The sequence below is a fragment of the Coregonus clupeaformis genome, chromosome 12, assembly GCF_020615455.1.
Source record: "Coregonus clupeaformis isolate EN_2021a chromosome 12, ASM2061545v1, whole genome shotgun sequence".
Classification (NCBI taxonomy): domain Eukaryota; kingdom Metazoa; phylum Chordata; class Actinopteri; order Salmoniformes; family Salmonidae; genus Coregonus; species Coregonus clupeaformis.
Window position 1 is genome coordinate 7,500,283 of NC_059203.1, and position 22,153 is coordinate 7,522,435.

The 22,153-nt window shown below is 43.6% G+C and overlaps 1 protein-coding gene across 1 annotated transcript in view; it reads left to right on the top strand.

Moving 5' to 3' along the window:
* The window catches only part of LOC123492030 (A disintegrin and metalloproteinase with thrombospondin motifs 9-like), an 85,291-nt gene that overhangs the window by 2,858 nt on the left and 60,280 nt on the right, over positions 1–22,153 (top strand). Inside the window, exons 3-23 of the mRNA XM_045223681.1 lie at positions 2,597–2,759; positions 4,950–5,260; positions 5,805–5,888; positions 6,002–6,126; positions 6,528–6,568; positions 6,761–6,866; positions 7,582–7,728; positions 8,136–8,277; positions 8,675–8,779; positions 10,234–10,379; positions 10,550–10,731; positions 11,017–11,153; positions 11,334–11,451; positions 11,608–11,703; positions 12,654–12,820; positions 12,938–13,067; positions 19,052–19,178; positions 19,435–19,645; positions 19,725–19,892; positions 20,441–20,605; positions 21,957–22,076. Coding sequence (XP_045079616.1) covers positions 2,597–2,759; positions 4,950–5,260; positions 5,805–5,888; positions 6,002–6,126; positions 6,528–6,568; positions 6,761–6,866; positions 7,582–7,728; positions 8,136–8,277; positions 8,675–8,779; positions 10,234–10,379; positions 10,550–10,731; positions 11,017–11,153; positions 11,334–11,451; positions 11,608–11,703; positions 12,654–12,820; positions 12,938–13,067; positions 19,052–19,178; positions 19,435–19,645; positions 19,725–19,892; positions 20,441–20,605; positions 21,957–22,076 — 2,991 coding nt within the window. The remainder of the gene's footprint in view (positions 1–2,596; positions 2,760–4,949; positions 5,261–5,804; positions 5,889–6,001; positions 6,127–6,527; positions 6,569–6,760; positions 6,867–7,581; positions 7,729–8,135; positions 8,278–8,674; positions 8,780–10,233; positions 10,380–10,549; positions 10,732–11,016; positions 11,154–11,333; positions 11,452–11,607; positions 11,704–12,653; positions 12,821–12,937; positions 13,068–19,051; positions 19,179–19,434; positions 19,646–19,724; positions 19,893–20,440; positions 20,606–21,956; positions 22,077–22,153) is intronic.

The following is a 22,153-nucleotide window of genomic DNA, read 5'->3' on the forward strand; positions in this document are numbered from 1 at the left end:
TACTTTCTTCACTGCCTCAGCATACAACACTTTCTGCACTACTCTGACTCTTGCCACCTCAAACTGCCTTTCTCGCACCGGACACTTCCGATCCCCAGTAACATGGGCACCCCTACAGTTGACACACACAACTTTATCCAACATTTAGTTGTGAATTCCATACTGTCACTAGATCACCTGGCGCGTGCTGCACAACAGTGAGTGACACACAAGGCTCCGGGTCTCTCGTCGTTGTGTGCTTGTAAACAAACACCATGTGACTGGGTACTACCGGTAAGCTTCGTAATGAAAAATTATGTGACAGGTGAAATTAAGAGTGCAATCTTCTTTATCACCTAACATATTACACAAGACTGCAGGTATTTACTTAAAAATTAGCTACAAATATTTAAATAATAAATAAAACAACTTCAAAGAAATGGTTTCAATGGTATTGACGGTATTAAAAAAACATCCCTTTTCTATTTCCAAATACCCCGGCATACGGTATATACGGTATATACGGTATACCGCCCAAGCCTAGTCAACACGCCTCTATTTTAGCTTTAATTAGCTTTAAAAATGCTAAATGTGTAGAATAGCATGAGATGAGCTATAAAACAAATTGAGCTAATTGTCCTCTCTGCCCCACACACAAAAACATGATGGTTCTAAATAGTACCAGATAGGGGTTCTTTGGCTTGTAACCATAGCGGAACCCTTTTTGGTGCTATATAGAACCCTTTGTTGAAGGTTCAATAAAGAAACATGCTCATAAGGTACTAAATGGAACCTGTATGGTGCCATTAAAATGGTTCTATATAGCACCAAAAAAGGGTTCTGCTATGGTTACAATACTTTTTGAGGCTATATAGAACCTTTTTTTATGGTTCTTTGTATAACCTTTATGGAGAATGGTTCTATAAAGAACCTGTAAATCCTTTTGGAGAACCATACATGGTTTTTAATTTTGGTCACCCATATTATACTGTTAAAATTCCATTGGTGTTATTATTGTGCTAATTGACAAGTTGAATCAAGTGCACCACCTCTGGAAAAGCTGGGAGTATCTGAGAAAATAATTGAGAACCATTCACTGATTTAGTCAACTGTTCTCAATTGGCACAAGGCCATACAGGAGGGTCTCACAAGCCAGTGTCATTGGCCATAGTAATTTATAATATGCAATGGCATAACACAACACATGAGATAAACTGGAATGACTCTCTCACTCACGGTTGCACAAAAAGAGCTGCGCGCAAACCACGCCCCAAAATATTTGAATGGGCCGCCTACCCTACAATTATATATATATATATATATATATATATATATATATATATATATATATATATATATATATATATAAATTGGGGGTAGAGCAGCTTTAATATGCAGATAGATTGTAGCTTCCATCAATGTAATTGTCTGCATCACTTCCAATCCCCCATATATTCCCCCTCCCTACATTTTAAATATCACTAAAAGAGCAAAGAATTTGAGTCATTATGGTTCCACATAGAACCATCACCCTTCCCAAAGAACCTTTGAGGAACCCACATTTGTTTGTGTGCATGGCAAAATGTGTAGAATTGCAGGCCATTAGCTTTAAAACAGCAACAAAAACATTCTCAGCCTCATGGCAAAATGTGTAGAATAGCATGTGATTAGCTATAGAACTGCCCATTTCTCTCTTTGCTCCATAGCTCAGTTGGTAGAGCATGGCATTTGCAATGCCAGGGTTGTGGGTTCGATTCCCACGGGGGGCCAGTATGAAAATGTATGCACTCACTAACTGTAAGTCGCTCTGGATAAGAACGTCTGCTAAATGACTAAAATGTAAAATGCACGAAGTTAGCTGCCGTGGGGCAAAGAGAGAAATCTCATTTCAATTCCACTTTGCATTTTAATATTAGATGAGTCATCCTCCATAATAATGTGAGTGGCTCCCACAACTAAATCAATAGTTGGTCATTATATCTTGTGTGCATTTGAGCACAATTGTGAATATTCCTAATAGTCATTACATTTTGCATACAGCAGACCTACAGTATATTTGTGAGATTCCCTTTTCACTACTTTGAGGTGGTTTCAATCTTTTCATCATACATAAACAATGAAATATATTTTCATGGCGAATTATGCTCACTGTGGGCCACCCTATTGGTCTGTAGCATTGCCCAGTGCAGCATTGTCCAATTCAATCTAGATTAGAAATAAGTGCTATTTCCACATTGCTTAGCTTGGCACTTCGCATGTCTGGTGTATCTTTGACCTCCAAGTTAACTAGTAGCACTGCCTGTGAAATATAACAAGGCTTCCATCGAGTCTGCAAACAGTGCCAAGAAACAAACAATAAGAGTCACACTGTTTTCTGATAGGCATCATAGGCCTCATTCTTCTCCTTTTTCCTCTCTTTTTCAGGGACCATTTTACTAATATGCATGCAAATACATGTATTTCACCACATAATCATAAAATGAATAGCTGTGAATGAAAGCCTAGCCAGTGGGGGCCCTGACAAGGACCATTCCCACTACTCTGTGGAGTGTGTCAATGCAGTACGCTCCAATGTTACTGCACTTATTTCAAACCATTCCTTTTTTCTCCCCCTCAGCTTGGCACTTTCAGGTCACCGGAAGGGGAATATTTTGTGGAGCCCCTTCACAGCTACAATGGAGAACACTATGAAGAAGAACATACCAAACCTCATATTGTGTACAGGAAGAACGCCTCTGAGAAAGAGGCAGCTGGGGAGGACACTGCTTGTGACACATCAGGTACATTGAAATTATGAGAGTAATGGAGATGTTTGGTCGGATATTTGTTTTTTTTGTGTGTTATAGAGTTTGTCAGGAGGATTTTGGACACGCACACACACTCATCCACACACGCACACACACACACACACACACACACACACACACACACACACACACACACACACACACACACACACACACACACACACACACACACACACACACACACACACACACACACACACACACACACACACACACAGAGAAAGAGAGAGCTAGAGCTAGGTGAGTCAGTTTCATTGAGTAAGCCAGTGAGTCAACTGTGTGTGTGTGTGTGTGTCTCATTCTCCCTGATAAAAAAAATTACTTGTTACCTGGCCTTTAATGAGTTCCAACAGACGTAAGCAAGGAAGGAGAATCGTTGTCTCTCATATACAGTAATATATCCTAAAACTTCAGTATATAATTTGCGATAGGAACTTTTTATAGTCATTTTAATATTACAGGCATGACCATACTACTGTGATGTCATGTTTAGACTTTGGTGTAAAGCAGTGGCATCATTTGGCTCATAAAACTGAGGAAATACAGTAAGAACTAGTTCAAAGTTGTAAATGAATGTTGTAAGGCAGATACAGTATAACAAGTTATGAGTGGTTCTTAGTGACTGACATATCTGATAGACAATGTAACTGTATGGATTCATTCGTATGATCCCACCATCATTCAGTCAAACAAATTGTTGCACAGCAACCTCACATGAACAACTGATGACAGAGAGTTGTATCCAGATGGAATGCACACTACAATGCATGTGCAAAAGGTCAGAGGTTATTCATGTTTTCAAGTGAAAAGGGCAGGATATGGATGCATCTCACCTCTAATTTACCAAGCAATTCTACTGTAACTAGGTGCTTTTTCAGCTCAGGCACAGGAAGACCATTTTGGAAGTTCTTCCTAGTATCGCCAAATCTCAGTTTATTGCCACAAGTTCCTGTTGACTCTAGCACTTCCTGTAGTCCTTTGGTAAGAAAACACGATAGGCCCACTGCCATGAAGACACTGTAAATTGTATTGTATGAAAGTGATGCCAACTTCAAACATTTAAGTATTCATTACTATGAAAATAAATCTGAATTATATTGGTTTAGAGTAATATGCAAGAAATGTCACTGCACGTAGTTGTTTTCCACATCTAAGAAAGGTCTTTGTGATAGGGTGTGTGTGTGTGTGCGCATGTGTGTGCGTGTGTGCATGTGTGTGTGTGTGTGTGTGAGTGCGTGTGCGTGTGTGTGTAGTGTGTACATAGAAGGATTTGAAGTTGAAATGGCAGGGTTGTGTATGATTGTGGCGATTAGGAGCTGAGGATGAGTGTTTGGGTTCCTTTGAGAGGAAGGTGGTGTTTGATAACTCCTCGGCCCTGAGAACCCCCTGAGTGTGTGTTTGCTTGTGTGTGTTACATTTCAGATTGTATGACTTGTACATGAATATTAAGTCTTAGAAATACATTTGAGTATGTTTTTAACAAGTGGGGATGAATATAAGACATTGTGTAGGCTTTTACAAAGGCCCTTTGTAGCTCTGGATTTTCAATGAGGGAATATGTTTAATTCTGATAAGAATCATGGTTAACAGAAACAGTTCAACCTTTGTGCTGGAGACAGAGTCCTTTTTCTATGACTGGTGTTGCATTGCAATTGGTGTAGATTTAGTGATCTTTCTTCTAAGAAAACAAGAGTGAAGAGGTACTGGTGCTACTCCATTGCGTTTGGTTGTCATCTCAAGATTAAAATCAGACTCAGAAGTCACCCTTCAACCCCTGAAAAACTAAAAGTCAGTGTAGTCTGGCATCCAGTCCCTGGCGCTCCTCCTTAATGTGTTGGGGTTTTGCTCCATCTTTAGTGTGTGGCCGAGTGCCAGGCTTACCTAAAGTGAACCCCCCCCACCCCCTCATCTCTCCTCCTCTTCACTCCTTCTCTCTCCAGGCCCTTGGACCTCAACTCATTCATTTTGACTAATTCCTTCAGCAATAATATTAAAGAAGAGCAGCAGCATATTTACTTTGTATGCATTCACAAGCATTCCCTAGTAGTAAAAACAGTGCTTTCAAGGAAGAGAATGTGAGTTGATTGTATGATAAATGCAATAGCCTGTGATGCAAGCTTGCAGTATAAGCTTGTGGTTTATATTGGACCATCTCTTTTCCAGGACATAAACACAGACACAAGAGGAACAGCGACAAGGTGAAGAGACGTCTGCTGTCCAGCAGCAGCAGCAGCATGCTGAATGACCTGGACAGCCTGTCTGCAGGCCTGACTGCCGATCCCTTCTCCAGAACAGAGAGAGAGAGCAGCAGACGGCCAGCTAATGACAGCAGCGGTGACTCAGGACCTCACAGGAGATCAAAGCGCTTCCTCTCCTATCCCCGCTTTGTAGAAGTCATGGTGGTAGCAGACAGCAAAATGGTGGAACATCACGGGAGCAACCTTCAGCACTACATACTCACGTTAATGTCTATCGTAAGTTCTGCTCAGTTAACCGACCGCAAGCCAGCCAGCCAGCTTTGATTGTAGGGGAAAGGGGCTGTCTTCTTTTCTGTCCCGGGACATTGGGAGGCAGGCAGAGGGCTCAGAGGGAAAGGGCAGCCCAGGGAAGGACTAAACAAAAATTGTCTAACGGTCAGGAGAGGGGCAGCATGAGGTGGACCTGCCTGAGAGCTTTGATGAATGTGTAAAAATAAGCTCAGGTATGTCGCATAGATGGCATCCTCCTGTCCACTTCAATAAATGCTTCCTCAGGCGTCTGTGGCTGAGTGCCTAGGGGGTAGCTAAACTAGCCTATATTCTGATCCTGGCCGTCTGCATTCTCCACAGGATCTGACTGCAGCCATAATCAACCTCTCAAATAGGACTATGAGTCCAGGTTTTTCTTCCCTTAAAACTGCATGTTGATATAGAATATCTGAACCACTGATTGAGTAGACTCCTAAGGGGTTTAATGTATGCTGGATACTGAAATGTATTGATGTAAAAACATTTGTGTGTCTATAATCTTACCCTTCAGGTGTCTTCCATCTACAAGGATCCCAGCATCGGAAATCTTATTAATATTGTGATTGTGAAGTTAGTCATAATAAACAATGAGCTGGTAAGATTACAACTCTAATCCATTTCAGAGAAGATCAAAGCATTGCATTCATTCATCAGTTCCAGCAGCACATAACAGTACTGTAAACCTCTCCCTTGTACTCTCTGCTGTAGGATGGCCCAACCATTTCCTTCAATGCACAGACCACTTTAAAGAACTTCTGTATCTGGCAACAGAGGCAAAATCACCAAGATGAGAACCATCACTCCCACCACGACACAGCCATTCTCATCACCAGGTACACTGTCACTCCCATCACGACACAGCCATTCTCATCACCAGGTACACTGTCACTCCCACCACGACACAGACATTTTCATCACCAGGTACACTGTCACTCCCACCACGACACAGCCATTCTCATCACCAGGTACACTGTCACTCCCACCACGACACAGCCATTCTCATCACCAGGTACACTGTCACTCCCACCACGACACAGACATTTTCATCACCATCTCTTGGGGTAATGGCTAAAGTGTTGGGTTGACAGTCACTGTCGCTACCCCCTGAATTCGCTGCAATATGTTGTCTTTTGTTGATATAAAAGAATACACTAGTTGACATAAGGCGTCTCTGGTGTCCCAGTTTTGGGATGTGAAACCAGTGACATAACTTCCATATGTGTGTTCTTAACAGGCAAGACATCTGCCGAGCGCGGGACAAGTGTGACACTTTAGGTAAGAGGAGCTCTCAATAAACATGCAATACAGACTGTACAACATAACGTTTGATTGATGACAGTTTCATAATCATATTGATGTACTTATAATGATTCTGGTTTTGATGGTGCTGATGACAATATAATGATGATGATGACGATGCTCTCATAACAAATATGATGATGAGATGGTGATACTCTTGGTTTGCAGGGCTTGCAGAGCTAGGCACAGTGTGTGATCCATACAGAAGCTGCAGTATTAGTGAGGATAATGGGCTCAGCACTGCATTCACTATCGCCCATGAACTAGGCCATGTGTGAGTACTGCATGCTCTTTATTCTTTGATTGATTTCATGTAATCACAATTTTAAAGCTGTATTAGTCATGCTATCTCAGGCAGGTGTCTTATGTGGCCCTGGTTTTCCTCTTAAAATGTCCCCAAGCTTTAATACCTAAGTCTGCATGTGCAACATCCCAAGTCAGCATGCACCAGCCAGCCAGCCTTCATCCAGCTTGGCAATACAACCCCAGGCTGCTACATTGGAGACTGTTACAGACTTTAACAACCCTCGTGTCTTAGACAAATAATATTTCTTGCCACACACAAAAGGTGGGATTGTTGAAATCCATTCTTATTGGCATCAAGCGCCGTCAAGTCTGCTTAGCGACAAAGCTTGGTGGAATACAGTACCTACCTGTCATATTGTACCATAGAGGTACCATATGGTACATTACAGTACCATAGGAGAGAGGTACCATACTATATAATACCTATCCTCTGTGACCCTACTCTCCCAGACACTGGCCCCTGCACAGACCTGCTGCTAATGTTAACCCCAACCAGCCCAGTCAGTTAACCCTGGATGCCTAAAGGATGATGATTTATTTACCACAGTCAAACAAATCTCCCAAAACTGGTCATTTAGTGGTTAGTTTAGCAATCAGCCCAACATGTAGGTCTATTGATGGTGGGTTAGACCTGTGTGTTGTGGTAAATATATGTTCTCACTTGTGGTTTGGCCCCCTGACAGATTCAACATGCCCCATGATGACAGCAACAAGTGCAAAGAGGAGGGGGTTAAAATGCAGCAGCATGTGATGGCGCCCACACTCAACTACTACACTAACCCCTGGATGTGGTCCAAGTGTAGCAGGAAATACATCACAGAGTTCCTTGAGTATGTAACAGCCATTGTTTTCTATTTTATACATGCATGTCATTATGGAGAAGTGTTATTGTCGTTAGCATTAGTAGCACCGCACACTTATTGCAGTAAGGGTTAAATGACCGGTCAGCTATTCAATCAAAACTGATATCTGAACATTTCTGCGTTAAAGGAAAACAACATAACTTCTGTGTTTTTAGTGTATATTTGGAATGTTTATTACTTCCATATATAGTTTTTGATTGAATAGAGCTCCAGCTCTTGTTTTCATAGGAATAGCCTTGTATTACGTACAGTAGGGGTTCTGTTATTGTACAGAATACTACCTCTCCATCTGTACTGAGTGTGTTTTCTGTCTGTTTGTGTCTTTGTTTTTTTTCCTTTTTTCTTTAAGTCAATTTATTTTTATTTCTTAATAGCACAGGGTATGGCGAGTGCTTACTTGATGAGCCCATTTCTAGGCCATACAGTCTGTCGCAGCAGCTGCCTGGACGGATATACAATGTCAATAAACAATGTGAATTGATATTTGGGCCGGGGACACAGGTGTGCCCATATATGGTAAGAGAATGGACCACGCAGAATTCAAATGACAGTTCACTGTCTAGTCCTACATTACTATAGTCGATGGCTCCAGACATTCTATACTAGAGTCACCTTATTCTGTCTCAGTTGGCTATCTCTCAGCTAGGCCTTCTGTACAGTATGTGTTAAAGCATTTGTTTACATGCTACTCCTGCTGTGATTGAATGTGCCCTGCAAACCGCTGGGCTTGATGTTTCTCAGGGCTAAGCTCCAGGCTTTGTTTAAAGGGCACATGCCTTGTAAGACATGGAAGAGTATATAGCACTGTGTCTGTGTTTGTGGATGGGGCTTAGGCAAGGGAATGGTAACTGTGTGTTGTGTTGTGTGTGTGTGTGTGTGTGTGTGTTGTGTTGTGTGTGTGAATGTTCTCCAGGTCCAGTGCCGCAGACTGTGGTGCACCAGCCCAGAGGGGGCCCAGAGGGGCTGCAGGACCCAACACATGCCTTGGGCCGACGGGACCGAGTGCTCTCCAGGAAAGGCAAGTACCAGAGAGATGTACCGCAAGATGAAAGGATCTGATAGGGAGAGGGAAGGAAATGGACAGATGGGGATAAATAGAACGGGTGAGATGAAGAGAAAGATAGAGTGAGACTAGCACCAGATACTTATGTAGTGTGTACACACACAGAGAGAGAGAGAGACTAAAATAGTTTCATACATATCTGTGTATGAACACACAAACACACTCACATATACCCCAAGCCAGCTTTATCACTTTGCTGGAGCATACTGGAAACATTCAATGTTATGAACTGTCAAAATACACCCCATAAATAACCACAAAGGAAACTTAGATTGTAACTTTCTTTGTTCCTGCTGCTATTTAAATGACTCACAACTATAAAATGTATTTTTTCAAAAGCCCAAATGACAAAAGAAAATAACAAGTTCACAGAAACCTGCCAAGAAATCAATTCACCAATAAAGACTCGATATAAACTCGTAATTGAACATGAGTGGGACGTATGTGGCAGTTGCTCCAAATTCCTCCATTTGTTTAAACATGGGTTTGTTTGCTTCAGAGACGGTATTATTATTAGGCAATAATAGGCTTATGGTGGAACTGTGAATGGAGGCTTGTGGAGATTTCCCTCTCCATTCCTGGTTTAGTGTAGCTTCTAATTAGGCCCTGCACCAAACCCTTCACTTCCTGCCTGTCTGTCTGATATAAAAGGGCTGCTGATGTCCCATAGCACATATGTTCAGAGCCTGCTCTGTTTACACATTGTATTCCTGCACACAAACCAACCTCATGCCAAGCCTATGCTATGCTCAACCCTTCAACACCGAGGTTGCCGCTGTTTAGAATGCAGTCGTTGTCGCCAAGGGAAATGGATCCTCCGCTATAACCTGAAACATATAACTTCCTCTCAGACAGACACATTTGTAATGGGGCTCTTTTTGGGTTCCGTCTTTTTCCAGTCGTTTTGTAATTATTTCCAGATTAACGTCAAAGGAGGTTGTGAAGTTCTTTCAGTTAGATGTGTTGCCAGTGTGCAGACTAAAGTTTCATACTATCATGCTCCTTCTCTCCCTCTCTCTCTCTCTCTCTCTCTCTCTCTCTCTCTCTCTCTCTCTCTCTCTCTCTCTCTCTCTCTCTCTCTCTCTCTCTCTCTCTCTCTCTCTCTCTCTCTCTCTCTCTCTCTCTCTCTCTCTCTCCCGCCTCTCTCCCGCCTCTCTCCTCTCTCTCTCTCTCTCTCTCTCTCTCTCTCTCTCTCTCTCTCTCTCTCTCTCTCTCTCTCTCTCTCTCTCTCTCTCTCTCTCTCTCTCTCTCTCCCTCTCTCCCTCTCTCTCTCTCTCCCTCTCTCCCTCTCTCTTTTCTCTCTCTCTCTCTCTCTCTCTCTCTCTCTCTCTCTCTCTCTCTCTCTCTCTCTCTCTCTCTCTCTCTCTCTTGCTCGCTCTTTGTCTCTGTCTCTCTCTTTCTCTCCACAGCACTGTAAACATGGCCAGTGCATTCCCAAGGAGCACGACGCCACCCCTGTGGAGGGGGCGTGGGGAGGCTGGTCTCCATTTGGCTCCTGCTCGCGGACGTGTGGCGGGGGCATCAAGATTGCCGTGCGCGAGTGCAACCAACCTGTGTAAGCACAGTCTTTGTAGTCATGCACATCTACTGGACTGTGTCTCCCTACGAGCTGCCGTGGTCAACGTACCATACCATCAAGCCTCCTTAAATGAATTCTTTCCATAGCAATCCTAAAGTACAGTCACAGCAGATTTGACGATGTGTCTATCTACCACCTTCCTCCAGGCCCAAGAACGGGGGGAAGTACTGTGTGGGGCGCAGGATGAAGTTCCGCTCGTGTAACTCAGAGCCCTGCTCCAAGCAGAAGAAAGACTTCAGAGAGGAGCAGTGTGCTGCCTTCGATGGCCGGCACTTCAACATCAACGGTCTACCTCCTAACGTGCGCTGGGTACCCAAGTACAGCGGAAGTAAGAAAATCTCCTCTCTCTTTAAGCCTTCTTGGTTTTGCATCTTACTAACACAGAGAAAAATAGACTGGACTGTTGGGCCTTTAGAAAGAGTGCCATTGTAAGCTAACTAAGATTTTCTGTAGAAGTGCAAAAAGCATTCTGAGTGCTCTGTGAATCAATGTGATATAGCATGAGGAGTCATGTGAACTTGTTGGAACATCCAAATAGCTGAATTTTCATTAGCCCCTTTAATGTGGTCAGTGGACTGTTTTCACCATTCCCCCTTCCTCTTCTGTCCTGTAGTTCAGATGAAGGATCGCTGTAAGCTGTTCTGCAGGGTGGCTGGCAGCACGGCCTACTACCAGCTCAGGGACCGGGTCATCGACGGCACGCCATGTGGCCCTGACACCAACGACATCTGTGTGCAGGGCCTGTGCAGGGTGAGACTGACACACAGCCTTTAACGACCTCAGCCTGACACTCATGCTGTAGTACTAACTGATATTTATCCCTCCCTCTCATCATCTGACTTCCCCCCCCCCCCCCACACACACTTTCTTCTCCTCCACTTCCTTCTCCTCATTATCCTCCTCTCCTTTCTCCTTCTCATCCCTGTGCAGCAAGCGGGATGTGACCATGTGTTGAATTCCAAGGCGAGGAGAGATAAGTGTGGTGTGTGTGGCGGTGATAACTCCTCGTGCAAGACCGTGGCAGGCACCTTCAACATAGTGCGCTATGGTGAGCCCAGTGCCAGTCATGGTGTTCAAACTGTGTGTCATCACAATGACTAAAAAGTGTCATTGAAACCTTTTCACTATCCCATTATATACTGAACACTGACCTAGTCATGTCCACTCAGAGACGTTGAGTTCTCCTCTGCTTGTTGTGCTGCAGGATACAACGAAGTGGTGAGAATACCCAGTGGTGCTACAAATATTGATGTGCGTCAACACAGCTACTCAGGGAAACCAGAGGACGATAACTACCTTGGTAAGACTCAAACTCACTATCAAAACACTTTTAGGGTCTTGTTGGCTGTGGAATTTTAACATTAGCTGGAGCATTTGATTTGTCACTGTCTGTCATGTCAAAGTTCAGTATGTCTAACATTCAGAGGTGTCAACAGTATTCTCTTCTTGAGCAGATATGTTATGTCTGGTTGGTGGTGCTACTGTAGTGTTCTGCCTGTCCTCAGCTGAGAGCTTTGGAGGGCCCGTTGAACCTGGCATGTTGGAGAGTTTGGGGCACACATGCTAACGCGTTAATTACCCAGAACTCACATAGCCCTCTGGGTGTAATTTCATTCTCTCTGTGCTGCTCGTAAAAGCTACTATGCTTGTGTTTCTTGGTGTTTCTTTGTTTGCGTGTGCATGTGCGTGTGCGTGCGTGCGTGACTCTCTGCGGGTGTGCTGGGGCCTAAAGGGAACAGGGAGGGAACAGGGGGTAAGGGGGCTTGTGGGAAGTGGGCTGGTCTCTGTGGCCACATTACTGTGATGTGTGAAATGGCGAGGAAAGTAACTCAGGAAATTAGCTCCATAATCGCATTAGTGTGAATGTGTGCAGCAGACTGACTGATGAACAGAACAGGAGGACTGAGATTCCTCCAGTAGGAATGTAGGATTATTTTACCCCAATTAGGTTTATCTGCTCTCTGTTGCAGGCCTTACTGTAAATGAAAACATCAGCTGTTATGCTGCTCTATGTTTTTATCACTGTGTTAAGTGAAAGTTTGTTTACAGTTGACCGACTCTCTTTTCAAACCAACTCTACAGTATGCCCATGCAAACACTCTGCTCGATTTCCTCAAGAGAAGGAAAAAGGAGTTTAGGGAACTCATTAAAGACACTTGTGGTTTTTCACCCTGTCCCGTACTGTACTTTCAAAATCTTTTGCCATCTTATTTATCCATGTAAGTGTCACCTCCTCTCTCTTTTCTGCAGCTGTTTCAAACAGTCGTGGTGACTTCCTGCTCAATGGCGAGTTTGTGGTCAGCATGTTTAAAAGGGAAATCAAAGTGGGCAATGCTGTCATCGAGTACAGCGGATCCGACCACGTCATCGAGAGAATCAACTGCACTGACCGCATCGAGGAAGAGATTATTGTCCAGGTAACAACTTCTTACCTGACCGTTGAGAAGGTGACACAGTTAATTTGGTTATGATACAAATGGAACAGTGGAACTGTACTGATTGTTCTGTTCCTCTGCCCTCCTCTCACTCCTCAGGTGCTTTCTGTAGGTAACTTGTACAACCCAGACGTCCGGTACTCCTATAACATCCCCATCGAGGATAAACCCCAGCAGTTCGTCTGGGACGCCTATGGGCCCTGGCAGGACTGCAGCAGGCCCTGCCAAGGTGAGGGATGGGAAGGGAACGTAAGGGGTGTATGGGTTAGGGGGATAAAGAGAAGATGAGGGGATGTTGGTGGAGAGTTGAGGTGGTGGAGGAGTGTGTGAAAGGTGATGGGGTGTGGGTAAGGAGGTGTGGAGGAAGGTGAAAGGTTGAGGGAGAGAGGAGGTGAGGCTGTAGGTGGCTGTATCTGACCACTATTAAGTCCTCTATAGTCGCCAAGGCTCCTGCAACCAAGGGTTTTCTATGATGTACTAAGAATTTCTCATGAAATAGTGGAGAACAGTGGATCATACAGTGCTGTCAGTGCGGTGTGAAGCATCAGGAGTCAGATGGAATTCAGGTGCAAAATTGGATCTATTAATATTGACAGGATGTTGATGGACACTGACTTAAAGACTTATAGAGTCAAAATAATAAACAGATAATCTAAAGGGCCAATATACTGAATCTACATTTGCCTTCTAAGACAGAGTAATAATAATATATGCCATTTAGCAGACGCTTTTATCCAAAGCAACTTACATTTTACGTATGGGTGTTCCTTGAAATCAAACCCACTACTCTGGCATAACAAGCGCCATGCTTTACCAACTGAGCTACAAAGGACCACTTTCAAACAAGACAGAGCACCTTTAACTTTGACATAGCGTCAATAATTCCTCACATAGCTGAGTTTAGCAGAGTCTGGGACAACATGTCACTCCAGCCTATGCGCTCTTGAAAATTATTCCTCTTCGGTAGTGTTTTAGGGCAGACTACACCTGAAACGTTGTATTGCCGCCCACTACTGGATGTGGGAAATAAAAAAGGGAGGAAATCCCAAACAAAAACCCCTCAGTCCTTCAAAATACACTCAGAGCCCTACTCAGATCTGGTGACCTGAGGGGACAGAACTGCTGCTCCATTCAGTACGCCATGCAGCTCCTCACCTGTTTCATCCTTCATTCCCAAGAAGCGTTCAGCTGCAGATAAGATGATATCGATCTTTCTTGAGTTCTTATCCACTCCTGCAGTGCAGTTTATCACCATAGCAATAAATTACAAAAAATTGACTTTCTTCACGACAAGGATATCTGGATCCTGCACCTTGCGAACGGAACCCACAGCACTGAACTTCGGTGTCTCTGCCTCTGCATAGGAGACACGCTGAACAGCTCTTATCCTAGCGATCTCTGCCTCCTTCAACTTTACAGGACATTCAGGGAACTCATGCTTCCCACCACAATTGCGACATGCAACGTCATCATCTTCCACAGCAAAACAATCACTCAAGTCATACTCTCTGGAAACACTTGACACATGTCCAAACGCTTTGCAGTTGGAACACTGCAGTAACCTGGGGACAAATGCCCTCACAGTGTAACTCACATATGCCATCTTGACATGTATAGGGAGCGACTCCCCATCAAAAAACAGTAACACAGACGTACTCTCTACCTTCTTTTCATTCACGCCCTTGATTGGTGCCCTGCTCCGAAAATCGAAGGTAGTCACCTCTTTCTCCTTGATTCTGGTGAGGCACAACGCGCGCTCCTTTTACCACCACAAACCGATGCTGGCACTAAGACCACACTCAACGAGCTGTATAAGGCCATAAGCAAACAAGAAAATGCTCATACAGAGGCGGCGCTGCTAGTGGCCAGGGACTTTAATACAGGGAAGCATGGACTACAAAGGGAAGCACAGCCGCGAGCTGCCCAGTGACGAGCCTACCAGACGAGCTAAATTACTTCTATGCTCGCTTCGAGGCAAGCAACACTGAAACATGCATGAGAGCATCAGTTGTTCCGGATGACTGTGTGATCATGCTCTCCATAGCCGATGTGAGTAAGACCTTTAAACAGGTCAACAATCAGACGGATTACCAGGACGTGTATTCCGAGCATGCGCTGACAACTGGCAAGTTTCTTCACTGACATTTTCAACCTGTCCCTGACTGAGTCTGTAATACCAACATGTTTCAAGCAGACCACCATAGTCCCTGTGCCCAAGAACACTAAGGTAACCTGCCTAAATGACTACCGACCCGTAGCTCTCACGTCTGTAGCCACAAAGTGCTTTGAAAGGCTGGTCATAGCTCACATCAACACCATTATCCCAGAAACCCTGAACCCACTCCAATTTGCATACCGCCCCAACAGATCCACAGATGATGCAATCTCTATTGCACTCCAAACTGCCCTTTCACACCTGGACAAAAGGAACACCTACGTGAGAATGCTATTGATTGACTTCAGCTCAGTGTTCATCACCATACTGCCCTCAAAGCTCATCACTAAGCTAAGGACCCTGGGACTAAACATCTCCCTCTGCACCTGGATCCTGGACTTCCTGACGGGCCGCCCCCAGGTGGTAAGGGTAGGTAACAACACATCTGCCACGCTGGTCCTCAACACCGGGGCCCATCAGGGGTGCGTGGTCAGTCCCCTCCTGTACTCCCTGTTCACCCATGACTGCATGGCCAAGCACGACTCCAACACCATCATTAAGTTTGCCAACGACAGAACAGTGGTAGGACTGATCACTGACAACAATGACAGCCTATAGGGAGGAGGTCAGAGACCTGGCCGTGTGGGGCCAGGATAACAACCTCTCCCTCAACGTGATCAAGACAAAGGAGATGATTGTGGACTACAGGAAAAGGAGGACCGAGCACACCCCCATTCTCATCAACGGGGCTGTAGTGGAGCAGGATGAGAGCTTCAAGTTCCTTGGTGTCCACATCACCCACCAGCTATCATGGTCCAGACACACCAAGACAGTCGTGAAGAGGGCACGACAAAGCCTACTCCCCCTCAGGAGACTGAAAGGATTTGGCATGGGTCATCAGATCCTCAAAAAGTTATACAGCTGCACTATCGAGAGCATCCTGACTGGTTGCATCACCGCCTGGTATGGCAACTGCTCGGCCTCCGACCGCAAGGTACTACAGAGGGTAGTGCGTACGGCCCAGTACATCACTGGGGCCAAGCTTCCTGCCATCCAGGACCTCTATACAAGGCGGTGTCAGAGGAAGGCACAAAAAATTGCCAAAGACTCCAGCCACCCTAGTCATAGACTGTTCTCTCTGCTACCGCACGGCAAGCGGTATCGGAGCGCCAAGTCTAGGTCCAAAAGGCTTCTTAACAGCTTCTACACCCAGCCATAAGACTCCTGAACAGCTAATCAAATGGCTACCCGGACTATTTGCATCTTTTTACGCTGCTGCTGCTCTCTGATTATTATCTATGCATATTCACTTTACCTCTACCTACATGTACATATTACCTCGACTAACCTGTGCCCCCGCACATTGACTCTGTACCGGTACCCCCTGTATATAGCCTCACTACTGTTATTTTACTGCTGCTCTACAAAGATTTGTTATATTTTTCTTCCTTTTTTATTTTTACTTATGTTTTTTTTAACTTAACACTTATTTTTCTTAAAACTGCATTGTTGGTTAAGGGCTTGTATTCGGCGCATGTGACAAATAACATTTGATTTGATTTATTGACGTTTTTTGCTTTGCCATCAACTCCAATTCGGCTGGGGGGCACAGAATATTCTCCTCCTAGTCCGTTTATTAAATAGCATAGGCTACAGTAACGAATAATAGCAACAGCAAAATACATCACATTTTTACTAAATATGTTTGGAGTTTTGGCAGTCAACATTGTTGTACTTGCTTCACCTATACAGGTCGTTCCACCAATTGGGTGCCTTTTGAGTAGAGTAACTTGGTGATTTATTAACCTAATTTTAACGTTCTGTCATAAGGAGCACCTGTTCATCTTAATAAAAAACATGTTTTGCCATCTCAAGAGGTTAAATAAACAAAATGATGATAGTAAGTGCCTATTAAGTGCCAAGTAAAGTAACAGGGTTGTCCATAACAGGGTTGATGATTTAATCTTAAATCAGCCATAAATACCGCTGTGCAACAGAGAGGGGGGCGATTAAATTAAAGCTTGACAAAAACTATTAAAATTGTTAAAACATTTCTAGTCTGTCTATCTATGGGTAACAGGGTTGACATAATATACTCAATTTTCCACCACAAAACACCAGAAAATTGCATAAAAGATTAGAACCAGCTCACCTGCTTTTACACTAGGGTTTGACTATAATGTTTATTTAGAAAAAAATATTTAAAAAGGAATAGTTTCACCATATTAAAATGAGAGTTCAGTTCACATAACAGGGTTGACCTCAAAATGAGGGACAGTTTATTTTTATGGATCACTAATCACATTAAATAAATAAATAACAATCACCAGAAATGACTTCGTCAAAGCAACATAATAACTAAGGCTTTACAATGATTGTGAAAACTTTGAGAAATGTTGGGGTTAAGTCACAGAGGGTGCACAGAGGGACATGTCAAAATGCTGAATTGTGGCACGTTAGATTTATTAAATTTTCCATGTGGTGTATATTAAAGGGCAATTTATTTAATATAACAGGCTTTGAAAATACAATATTGGTGCACAATTTCTACTGAAAATATGAAAGGGACTCAAAAGGCACTCATTTCGTGGAACGACCCATACATGCATGTCTTTACGCATCGCTCTTCTCCTGAAATAAAGAATACTACGCTCCCTTTAAAATGTTTGTAGGCTATGTGTGAGGCACATTTGCAATAAGCAAAATATAGGCCTATCCATCATTGATATGGCATTATAGGACTGAATAATTTGAATAAGAAAGGAGGACTGTGTTTTTGGTAACCGGACAACAGGCACTCTGGAAATGGGGATGATATCAGCGAAATGGAATATGCAGGTAGGACTATGTTAATTGTAAATAATGCAAAAGCAAAACGGCAAAAGCCTCGCTAGTAGACCATTTAGAAACCTTTTATGGATGGGCTACTTGGCTTATGCATGGCCAGGATAAGAAAGATACCTGACTTATTGCTGCTGAACCACCTTTCATTATAGTAGTGTAAGGGTAGCCTACTGAGGACTTGGTTTTTAATCTAATGAAACGAAAAACAAGCAATTGTTACAGGAAAATAACTTAAATGTTTCTAAATACGAGGGTCACTGGCATCATCTCTCATTCTAAGAGCTGGCTAAAATAAAGTTGCCTACAATACATAGATTAAAAGGGGATGTCCGCTTACTGTTTTACTGCTCCCAACTTGATCTTTTAATAACACTTTGGTGATAAAGATTTATTAAAAAGCTGTCTCATGAGCCAAACCCTTTAATGATAGTCTTGGTTACTTGGCGAATGGATATGGCAGGAGAAGAAATAAACAGACCCAAGGCTATGCTTGGTTTCTAATTAAATTAAACAAAATGGAAAAAACATTGTTTTTTCATGTTTCTAAATACAAGGTTCACAGGCACAAAAAGCACATATCTCTTGTTCCATGAGCATATGGGCACTGTGCGTCACGGCTGGATAGGCTGGCTTCCGCTGTCAAAATCCATGACATAATCAACCGTGTTACCGCTAAGACCTGCTTTTGGTGAGTCTTAAATCTCCCTATTTGCGCTGAATGAAATGGTCACTTTTGCGCTAGTTTTAAGGACACACCTCAAATATTCCCACCCTTCCCACCTCAGGGCAAGTAAGCTGATGTTAGACAGGTAAATTTGCGGAACCTAACGTTTGACACCTGGCTGACAATAGAGCCTGTAGTGTCTTTCTTCACTAATACATTTCTATTTATCTATGGGGATTTACTGCCAGTTTTACTGATTTACAGCTTATAATGCTTGGTTATAAAAATTGAGAACAGAAGGTATAGATGGAAGAGTGATGTTTCTTAGAACGCTTTTTGAAAAAAACTGATTTTGCTATGATTTAAACAATGGGGACATCAAACGCGACTCCTGGAGGCACACACTCCTGCTGATTTAGACTCCCAAGGAATACAAGCTTGCATGAACTTTCTAGCTAATCAATTTATCAATTCAATGCCAGTGACTTGGAGGAACTAAAAGCAGCAGGACCATGACCAAGGAACTAAACCCTCTCTCCCACCCCATCAGGAGAGCGTAAGAGGAAGATCCTGTGTAGTAGAGAGTCAGACCGTGTGGTGGTCTCAGACCAGAGGTGCCATGGGGTCGCCAGACCAGCCATGGTCACAGAACCCTGCAACGCAGAGTGTGAAATCAGGTACTACCTAAACCACTCTCAATCGCTTTACCTGTCCGTATCGCAGATTTTTTTTCTTTATATCTCTGATATGTATGCTGAATTATTGGTTAAGGGCTTGTAAGTAAGCATTTCACGGTAAGGTCTACACCTGTTGTATTCGGCGCATGTGACAAATAAAATGTTATTTTATTTTATTTTATTTTAATTTGTTTGATACAAAGTTCAGTTTTATCCTGTCAGCGTCTTTCACCTTTGACCTTTCCTGTCTGTGTAGGTGGCATGTGGCGAGGAAGAGCGAGTGTACAGTCCCATGTGGAGTGGGATATCGTACGCTGGAGATCTACTGCGCCAAACTCAGCCGTGCCGATGGAAAGACCCAGAAGGTGGACGAGCGTTACTGCAGCAGTCAACGCAAACCTGAAGACAAGGAGAGTTGCCAAGGAGACTGCAACCCAGGCGGATGGGAGTACTCATCTTGGTCAGAGGTGAGACCGCCTGTCATGGTTTTGGGGGGTTTAGAAAAAGAGAAGGAAAAGGCTTAATATGTGTGTGCGGGTGTTGCAGTGTTCCAAAAGCTGTGGCGGAGGGTCCCGGCGTCGTGCGGCTGTGTGTGGAAAGTCTTCTGAGGCGGGAAGTGATGAGAGCAAGTGCAGTCAGAGAGACAAGCTGACCACCGTCCAGAACTGCAATGAGTTCCTATGTCCCATGTGGAAGACCGGAGACTGGTCTGAGGTCAGTTATATGGAGAATGTTTGGACTACGCTTTGGGAATGTTACTTATCATTTGAAGTTAATTGAGGAATTTTGAAATGTTAGAATTTTGAACCCAGATGGCCTTTTTACACTACGACCAGTTTGCAGCCAAATCAGGGTTCTGATTCTACACCTGACAGCTGACGTAGTGTAAAAATAACATTTGCAGGACAGAATTATGGGAATAATCTTAAATTTTTTTGACTAAGGAATTCTACTCCTGATATAAAGAGGAAGTATTAAAAATGTAAAAATGACTGAGCGCCAGTGAAGTGGGTCAAAGGAAATCCTAATGTTGATAATAAGTGTCCTTGGTATGTCTTGTCATGTACGGTGCATAACTGTACCAGTGTTTGTGGGGTAATAACTAGCTTTATTGTATAGTTTACACATTCTGTCCAAGCAGCTCAAAAGGCTTTGAGTGCGCCTACACAAACAAACACATACTGTACACACATAGCTAGCCTACTGTACATGTCAATCTATGTGCCCCTGTTTCTCATTGTGCCCGTTGACTGTTGTTGCAGTGCCTGGTGACGTGTGGGAAAGGGTACAAGCATCGGCAGACATGGTGCCAGTTTGCGGAGGACCGACTGGACGACCGCTTCTGTGACTCTATGTCCAAGCCTGAGTCAGTCCAGACGTGTCAGCAGCAGGATTGTGCTTCGTGGCAGGTCGGACCTTGGGGACAGGTGAGTCACGCCTGTTGGAAAGTTGACATACAGTACAGTGACATGTTTATGAGAGTGGTGACATGGCTTTGTGACAGGTAATATTATGATCTGTTTGCCAAGTGGCACACACTATGTTCCAGGTGACATCTGTGGCTTACAGTCACCCCCTGTTCCTCAAAGACAATAGTGTTGTGTCTTGTAACAGCTAACGATTATGTGAACATATTATGTGTCATTCCAACTGTGTCCAAAGGTTTCTAATATTAGAATATGACCCAATGAAGCAGCTATTTAAACAATCTATCATAATAAACCCATTTTGCTTCAGAGTTTTAGCTATGTGGAACTCTGTCCATGAGGCTATACAGAGGCTAATGTGATTTAAAAAAATTATCTCATATGAACTTTCTCTAGATCACAGGAGGTTGGTGGCACCTTAAATGGGGAGGACAGGCTTGTGGTAATGGCTGGAGCAGAATCAGTGGAATGGTATCAAATACAGTACATCAAACACATGGTTTCCATGTATTTGATGCCATTCCATTCGCTCCGTTCCAGCCATTATTATGAGCCGTCCTCCCCTCAGCAGCCTCCACTGCTCCAGATGTAGAACAATGACAGGAGAAAGATAAGCTAAGCCACTCATTTAGTCTATCCCCCATTTACTCTGCTGTTTAGGCACATTGCTGACCATGCCAAAATAAGCATACACAATCTGTACACAATCTGTGTAGACATACTCCCCTATGCTTATGCTTGCTAATGCATCACCAGTTTATATCTCTCAGAACGGAAAAAAAACCTTCTCTGTAGCAATTCTTAGGCTATAGACTTTAAAAGGGATCGCAACGTTTTGCAAATCAAAACTGGGCACTTCATCTTAACACAGCTTGTGTGTGCAAACTGCCTATAAGCCTAAACGTGTGACAGAGATGGTGTTCCTATACCATGGAATACGCAATCATGCTAAATGTATATTTGAAGCCGTTTAATGAAGCGCGTGGAATCTTAGCTGAAGTTGCTGTCACACAAGTTTGACCTCGTTTCATTGGAGTCAGTGAGGTAGAAGAGAGTGTGGTGTGTACCCACTGACTTGGCTACAGTGGAAAAAAAGAAGTAGAAAGTAGATTAATTACTCATGCATTATGATCCTCAAGGCTGTTATCTGCTGGCACTAGTCTGACCATGCTAGTCAGGGAGAGCCCTTCTTTTCCTTTTAGTTACTCATTTTTGGGAAGATTTGCTATGTTGGCTTGTTTTTGTCCCTCTCTGACTATCTCTCTCTCCCTCTCTTTCTCTCTATCTTTCTCTCCATCACTCTCTTTCTTTATATCTCTCTTTTCTCTTACTCTCTCTTTGGTGAACTCAGTGCACTACCTCGTGTGGACCCGGCTACCAGATGCGAGCGGTGAAGTGCGTTGTGGGGTCATACGGGTCCGTCATGGACGACACTGAATGTAACGCTGCCACGCGGCCCACTGACACTCAGGTAAGGACACAGTCCACTAAGACCCATCTCAACATCTCTATAACTTCCCCTCATCTCCTCTGCACTGATCTGGACAA